At 42.0% G+C, this 8,582-nt stretch overlaps 1 protein-coding gene across 1 annotated transcript; it reads left to right on the top strand.

The window, feature by feature from the left end:
• Window positions 1-631: 631 nt before the first annotated feature.
• Window positions 632-2,090, top strand: fgfbp2b (fibroblast growth factor binding protein 2b). Its single transcript, XM_085792204.1, has 2 exons — window positions 632-1,505; window positions 1,762-2,090. Exon 1 carries the CDS (start codon window positions 693-695, stop codon window positions 1,485-1,487), a length of 795 nt encoding a protein of 264 aa, XP_085648330.1. The 5' UTR covers window positions 632-692; the 3' UTR covers window positions 1,488-1,505; window positions 1,762-2,090.
• The last annotated feature ends 6,492 nt before the right edge of the window (window positions 2,091-8,582 follow it).

Raw genomic sequence — 8,582 nt, 5'->3', positions numbered from 1 at the left:
ACAACATTTCTTCTTATGTTTTAAACAAAGTTTAAGGCAGGAACAAAAGTCAAACTCTGCATCTTTAGCGGAACATGGTGATCTTTTTATTTTCACAAGGTCACAGATCAACGTTTAACTCTTCAGCAAATAACTTTGGGCTGCAAATTCGGCTCTGGACCCTCAGTCCCCCTCCTCCTCCTCCCTCATCTCCCCCCCTCATCAGTTAGTCAAAGAGCCTCTTATGTGAGATTATATAATGTTACTTCTACCGCTCTTTTTCACAACATTTGGCTTCATGTGTGAACCCTCCTTCAGTCTCGTTGCTCTCCCTCACCCCTCAGCTCCCACACATCCACTGACCCTCTCCCCTCTTCCTTCCTCAGTTTATGTTTGCCCCTTCCCCCTCTCTCCCCGCCATCCATCCATCCATCCATCCATACCATCTATAATTTTTTTTTTTTTTTTTTTTTAGTTTTGAGCACACCACACATGTGGTTGATTTGTGTGTGTGTGTGTGTGCATGTGTGAGGGAGGGGTCAGCCCTGGAGGCAGCGTTTGAGTCCCTCAGTTCACCTGAATAATACCTTCTTTGTGAGCCTCGGCCTTATATAGTCCAACTCCGATGCCTTCTACCCTTCCACGCCTTAACCTTCTGTGCGGACACATCATCCCATACCTATACTACGCCCATCTATCACTGACACAACACCATGAGGGCCAGAGTGGGAGTGCTGCTGCTGGTTCTGGCAGCGACTGTTTGTCTGTCGGCAGCTCAAACCAGCAACAACAGCAATGACAACAAGCAGCAGCAGCAACAGCAGCAACAACAACAGCAACAGCAGCAACAGCAGCAGCAGCAGCAGCAGCAGCCGCAACGAAGCATCTGGGACGAGCCCATCAAGTTCACCACCAAGACCAAGGATTCCTGCACCATGGTCGTGTCCGGAGCGGGGGACTATACTCGCCTGCGTGTCTCCTGCAAAGGTCCCAGCCAGGGCCAGACGCCGGGACGCTCCTACTACTGCGACTTCCAGGGAAAACCCAACCTGTGCCGCGCCTACAACCTCAACCCCCGTCACTTCTTCACCCAGATGATGTGGGAGTTGAGGAAGCTGAGCCACGCCTGCCAGGGACCCAAGGTCTACCGCCCACCGATGTGCAAGAAATACCCCGACGAGGCCCAGATGACCTTCCTGGCCTCCTGGCCCAAGACCACCACCCCCAAGCCCTCCAGGCCTGTGCCCGAGCCCCGCAAACCGGTGGTGCCGGCCCAGACCAAGCCCGCCAACACTCCTAAACCCGTCAAGCCCCAGCCCCAGCAGCCAGTCAAGCCCCAGCCAGGCAAGGGCCCCCAGACCAAGAAGACCACCCCCCCCAAGCCTGGGAAGACCACTACTCGTCCCACAGAGCAGAGCGACACCAAAGCCGCCCGCATGGCCTCCGAGTACTGCTGGAAGAGCTTCCACGGCATCTGCACCTACGTCATCAGCTGGTTCCAAAACTGAGACGAAACTCAGGCACAGGTGAGTGATGGGAAAACTAAATGTTAGAAAAGGAAAGACAGAAGTTGCAGAAGATTAGCAAAGGGTAGATTGAAAAAGTATGGTAAAGTTATAAAGTTATGTTTGAGAGAACTGTCAGTAAAATCAACTCTAAATTCAAGTCTCTACATGTATTGAGTACTGTTGTCAATCCTTTAAAGAAACAAGTTCTATCTTGAGTTATTTCGAGTCAATCAGTTTCAATCCTACATTTTTTCTTTTTCTGTTGTTGTTCAAGGTTGGAAACGCCAGCGATGGACCCAGTCAGAATTCTTCTTGTCTGTCTTAAACCTCTCCAGGATCTGTGTGGGAGCCTCTGGAGTCGCCATTTTTGACTGAGCCAAAAAAAAAGAAAGAAAAAAAGAAACACTCAACCTACACCTATGTGTACAGTTTGGAGACGAGTGTCGTGTGGTGTACATGTCTTTTTTTTAAATCTGTAAAACACACACAGCAAGGCAAAGGGAAAAAAGGGGCAAGCATGTGGTTCTGTTTGTATATGATGTAAAATTCCCTCCTTGTAGACATGTAAATGTTTCAACAACATTTATTATAAGAAGAATAAAGCCAGAGCGGTAACATCTCTCCTTCTGTGTTGCTCTGTTCTTTCTTTCTGAGTTGAAACAAGCTGAGAGTTGTCACACTCATTCATTCAAAGGAGTCCTTGTTTCTTTCTTTTTTCTTTTTCTTTTTCGTCGCCGGCTGTAACAACATGTCTGCAGCCTGGATGAGGAAGTTGTTAAGGTTTGCAGACACAGACTGCAGTAAAGATAATAGAGTTCGGTTGCAGAAGGGCGTCTGAGCAGAGCTAAACACCTCTTTGTATGAGCTGATGAATTGAGTCTTAAGAGCTCCCGTGTGCAGAAACAGAGGAGGTCTGTGTGGAGGTCGAAGCCGAAGACTGGCAGCAGCACCGTGTGTTGTTATTCACGCTCAAACACAAACACACACTTGTGGATGACGAAGGAAGATACAAATCACTTTTACCAGCGTCACAGCTACTGTAGCCACTTATATCCTGTGTGTTAAGTACACAAAACTACACTTTGATTATTATATTGATGATTTAAAGGTGTCCAAATGGAAGGAAATTATTGGGTGGTCAATTTTATTCCTTTGGAGACCATAAAAACAAAGTACAGCCTTTACAGCATCACAAGGTATGATTGGATCATGTAACTATTTTTCAGATATTGATCAAAATGCTTCAAGAAGAAGGCATGACGAGGCTGAAGGCAGAGAGACCATGATGGCCAGTGGCAGCCTCTTTGAAGCCCAAACACCACCATATAGTTTTATTCTGAAGAACAGAATAAATTGTATCAGAATAAAGTCGTATCAGTGTGTGGTGGTCGTTCTTTTCTATCTATGTCGTGGACCCCTGCTGCCCACCAGCACCTGATGAACTGTGGCTGTGCCGGGAAATTCGACCCACTGCACGTTCAATGATATTTCCACAAATATTACAAAATATGCCTAAATAAAAATAGGCTAATAATACTACAAATCCTGTGAGAATGTCAGGCATAGGCTACACTGTAACACATTCATATTTCTGTGAATATTTGAATGCACACTACAGTAACAGCCTGGTAAGGGTTACTTTAAATGTTCACTGTTCAATGTAAACAGGCATAATAGTGACTCAGTTTAGCAGTTTAGAATATCTACAATCTCAATTTTCAATGCAGTTAAAATGAGAGTTATATTGTTCTGACAGGTGCTTAAACCTATGCTAAATCATCAATAAACAACTTACACAGGATGTAAATCAAACAAATGTTTATTTAGACAGTGTCAACATGAATGCTGCTAGACATCCCAGATAAACAAGACAAAGATATTCTAAGTAACAAAATAAAAACAGCCAAATCGTGTCTGCTGGAAACATGGCATTTAACTAAAATTGAGGCTTGTGTTTTAACTCTTACAGAGTCATCTCAGAGTTCACTTTGAGTTTTCACATAACCGGCTTTCTGGAATTCCCCTCTGGAGTTAAAAACCAGATCTGAGATTGAGCTCACTTACCTACATGACGTCCCATTAAAAGTCCATGAGGTTCTTCAGTGGTGTGGACTGGAGACGTGTGTGTTCACTGTGGCAGACATCTTCTGGACTATCACATTTCACATCCTATTTATTTATAGCCTAGCTAACATTCCCACGAAATAAACTGGTAAAAGTTTGTTTAATGACGTCGGAGTGAACATCAATTGGGTAGGTACAAAGATTAGAAAAATGCTTAATGTGATGTTAAGAAATGATGTGCCAGTTACAGAGGTCTGACTGCCACTCAATGGTCTCCCGGTGAACAATGACTCGATGACTTCTCATTCATCTTTCACCATAATTGACAATTAACTAGTCAATTATGCCGTTACGATAAACATGTAACTGCATAGAAATATGTTTTGTGTAAACGTAGGCTACGTGTTTTTTTTTAAGCTTTTGTTTTAGCAACTAACTTCCGCCTCAGATTCTAATACACTGTTGTCTATTACACCAGTTTGACTCATTCTGCCTTAGCATTTGAAGCGAGCACTTGTTTCCCAAGTTGCTGAAAAGTTCAGACCAGAAAGTTGACCCCTATTTCAGTTGAAAAACTGAAAAGTTGCAGCGATGGATGCCAGACCAATGACCGTAGATGAAGCACTCGCTTTTCTGGAGACAACAACTTCTGCCTTTGCCCTGCGAATGAGATCTGAACCAGCTAGAAACCCGTTCTCACAACAGCCACGAGCTTTGGTCCTGGAGGACATTGAAGATTTTTCTGCCCTCAACTGTGAAGAAGTCGAGGACAATGAAAACAATGAAGACGCAAGAGACAAGACCGAGTGTCAAGTTGTAGGTGATCCTACTTCTGCAGCGATGGATGCCAGACCAATGACCGTAGATGAAGCACTCGCATTTCTGGAGACAACAACTTCTGACTTTGCCCTGCGAATGAGATCTAAACCAGCTAGAAACTTGTTCTCTGGTGCTAAAGTTGGGCTGGGTGACTATGTGCCAAACAGTGCATTGCACCCTGCATTGACAACACAGCCACAACAAGCTTTGGTCCTGGAGGACATTGAAGATTTTTCTGCCCTTGACTGTGAAGAAGTCGAGGACAATGAAAACAATGAAGACGCAAGAGACAAGACGAGTGTCAAGTTGTAGGTGATTCTACTTCTGCCACACCGGCGACACATGCTCTTGTCACAGCTGTCGTTGTGACACTGTTTGCTGAAATCGGGTTTGAAAATGACATCTTGATCACCATCACCAAACGGCTGGTTGAACAAACAATGCAGCGACCCTTGAGACAAGACTACAACCCGAACATGAAGCAAATCAATCTGATCTCTAAGGCTGTCATGAAGAAACTGAAAAACGAATTTGGTGGGAAACTTGAACTCAGGTCTATGATCCTGTCAGAAGAATGGCCAGAGGTGGAAGCACTCATCGCCAGACATTTGTGGATCCGAATCACGGACCATGCTGCTGGGTTTGACTATCAGGAACCTAAATGGAAAAAGTTCTTCAATTTATAGCCACACAGTGATTCATCTATCTATCTCAAGCACTGAACTTCACTATCTATCTATCTATCTATCTATCTATCTATCTATCTATCTATCTATCTATCTATCTATCTATCTATCTATCTATCTATCTATCTATCTATCTATCTATCTATCTATCTATCTATCTATCTATCTATCTATCTATCTATCTATCTATCTATCTATCTATCTACTATCTATCTATCTATCTATCTATCTAAAATTCAAACAAATTTAAATTACTGTAAGTCCAACACAAATCTTGTGTCAAAACTCTCAACACAATAACGGTGGAAGGTCGAAATGTCAGCAGTATGGAAGTCTCCAAGCACTAATTCAGGTTCATGCCCAACATGCACTGCAGCCTCTACCGACTCCTGCTGGTGAGCACTGCGGCATTACAAACAGAAAATGCGACAACTAGATACAATAGTATGAGCGTTACTGTAACATTATTCAGATTCAATCACAAATAGCAGTTTAGTTTAGTGAGAGGCTATCTGATGTTCTTGTTTGTGATTTGTATTTACATTTATTTATATTTATATTTCTCACTGTTATTCTGCTATTGGTTGGACGGATTAAAAAAACAAACACCTAGGCTAAAAACTTTGATTAATAGAGGTAAGTGATTTACATGAATTATTATCACTTCATGTTTGTGATTTGTATTTTACTTATATTTCTCACAGTTATTCCACTGTTGGTGGAACATTCAAAACAAAACACTAAAATCATCTGCTGACAGGGTAAGTAAGCCATTTACATGGATTAGCCTATTATTGGGCCTATACTTTCTAAGGGTGTTTTCACACATGGCCTACACACTGACCCTATCGTACCGCACTAAACAAGTGTCAGTTCATCAATACAGTGGTGCTAGTTGTTTGTAGCATTCATCTTATATTTTTCATATTTGCATTTCAAGAACATGGACATAGAGGAAACCCAGAGACGAGAATTCCTCAGACGCTTCGTACTCGCCTTAATATTCACGGTGATCTGGATCACCCTAGCAATAATCTTTCTTTAAAAAAATAAAAATGTTTAATTATATTTTTGATTTCTGAATGAACTTATTCTGAAGTTACAAAATTATGTGTGTAATTAGGGAAACTCAAACTCAGGTCTGAGATCCTGTCAGAACACCCCAAGGTGGAAGCACTCAACACCAGACATTTGCAGATGCACATCAGACCACTGGGGTTGAAGATTGTCTTTGTCATGGTCCTGGTCATCATCTTTCTGTAAACTTCTGACAGTGGCCCGGTTCACACTGTTGCCTGTCCACTGTCAGAAGGTTAGACAGGGCCACACAGGGATTCAGCCAGTAGGGGAGAGTGAGCCACTTTTCATATTCAGGATCACTATCAAGACAATTATAGTTTTGTTGCTAACTAACATATATTTCAGGGTGTTGTGCATCCCTATTACAAACAGAATGAGTGTAAACATGACTATTTTGATAATATAGTATGTTAAAAAAAAAAAAAAAAAAGTGGTCTTGTGGCAAAACTCTGTATCCCGCCTGTCCAGGTTACAGGTGAACATAAACTGCTGGGACCTGAAGAGTTTAGCAATTATATCCCATCTTTGGAAGAATCCCTCATCTTTCTCTTTGAAAGTAAAGCTTGGCTCACCATAAACAGCGTTGCCAGTTTTCACTGTAATCATAAACATCCAGAACCTTGGCTTATAATAATTAGGGTATATCCACTCAAAATACATTAATTTAGTGTATGGGGCAGGTGGTTCAGCTTAACCCTGGACAAATGGCTCAACTTTCTCGACAGCCACCTTATAGAATAGAATAGAAAACACTGTATTGCAAGTCCTAGTTAGACCCAGACACTTTGTTATGTGGGCATTACCATTTCAAATCTTTATCGGTAGGTAACCTCTGGAAACCACAAGGTGGTGGTGTTGAGCAGAGACGAATTTCTGTGTTACAGTAAACTTCCTTTCAAACTCTCACTCATTATCCTCTTAACACACACACACACACACCCTACTCCCTACTACTGTTTACTTACAGTAAATCCTCCACTACTATTTCCGGTACAATGACTCATAACAATAAATTGCTGTAACTCATAAGCTCGTTGGACCTGTGCCCATGTGAGCTTTATGTGTCCTTTGTTGTTGTTACATTCTTTGCTTTTACCTGCAGAGGTTGTGTCACTACATGAGTGAAACATGATTACAGGGTCGGGTGGATAAGGATTAGCTGATTTACGCTCAGAGAATCAAAAATGGTGTGTTGTATATACAGTCTATGGTTGTAACTAACATTCAGGCATCAACAGATAAGGCTTTTAGTGAAACGAAACAGAATTTTTGATGAAAATCACCTTACATATTAGAATCATGTTTCTTTTTGTATGTTTTTCTGCCATAAAATGTTGTCTATAAACAGACAACAAGTATTTTAGCAAGCTCAACCTGTTATCTAGAATTATTTTTGAGTATAGGGGCAGTTTTATAGTCATCTTTGTCATTTTTATTTTGGGTTTCTGGCAGCTTCATGTCTTCTTAAGTTGACAAAATGAGAAGTCACACTTATACCTGAGTCGTATCAATTAAATGGCACTATGCATGTAGGGTAAGTTTGAGATTAAGTTACTTAAGGGATAGAAGGGCAGCAAAAACTAACCAAAACAAACTGACTGATGCTAGTTGGTAAATCTGTAGTCTGAATCTACCAACAGGAAATAAAACTTGCACAAAGGGCCTCAAGAGTCATTTTCAGGAGGAAATCAATGCAGGAAAAGCTTAGGGACAGAAGGAGCTGACATGTGGTAAATGTGTTACCAGTGAAAAGACAATAAAGGCATGGTCGTAACCATTGACAGAGCAACTGTTGTCCCATCAAAACTAATGCACAGTCAGAGCCCAAGGTGATGTCTTTAGTCAGTGGTACTGTAAATGTAAATCCTGAGATTTAAACTAAATAAAGTAAACAAAGATTTGAGATTGAAAGATTATTTTTTAAAGAGGGCTTGATTCTGAGTGATCTTGAGCCTTAACATCAGTAGGACTGTTGTAGTGACCTTTTACTGGATGCACTTTGTCATTCACCATGTTAAATGTTCTACAATCCCTTAAAACTGATTGTGTCTGTTGTTTTTAGAGAACTGCAAACACAAACAACTCAGTGAATTCTTCCTATAGGCTTGTGTGCATGGGGGGGCTATAACGGGGTAATCTATCTTGTTAAAATCCCTTAGAATAGCCCCCCTCCCACGGTGTGTGAATACGCGCAAATCCATCATCAGTTTTAGTTTATAGTCTCTTTGATCTTCAGTTGAGCTTTGGAGGGCGGGAATTCAGCTCGGGCACGTCAGGTCAGGGCAGAACAAACACTGCCAGGATTTTTCTCAATGGATGCGCGGAAGGGTGTGTGTGTATGTGTGTGCATGTGTGTGTGTTGGGGCGGGAATAGTGGGCGTGCCGCAGCATCCAGGCCTGTGTATGAAAGCCATGTGCGGGACCGCAGACAGCCACAAGCACAAGT

The sequence above is a fragment of the Trachurus japonicus genome, chromosome 1 (assembly GCF_045865225.1).
Source record: "Trachurus japonicus isolate A0001 chromosome 1, Traja_1.0".
Taxonomy (NCBI): domain Eukaryota; kingdom Metazoa; phylum Chordata; class Actinopteri; order Carangiformes; family Carangidae; genus Trachurus; species Trachurus japonicus.
Note: the sequence above shows the minus strand (reverse complement) of the source record. Positions and strands in the feature narration are given on the sequence as shown.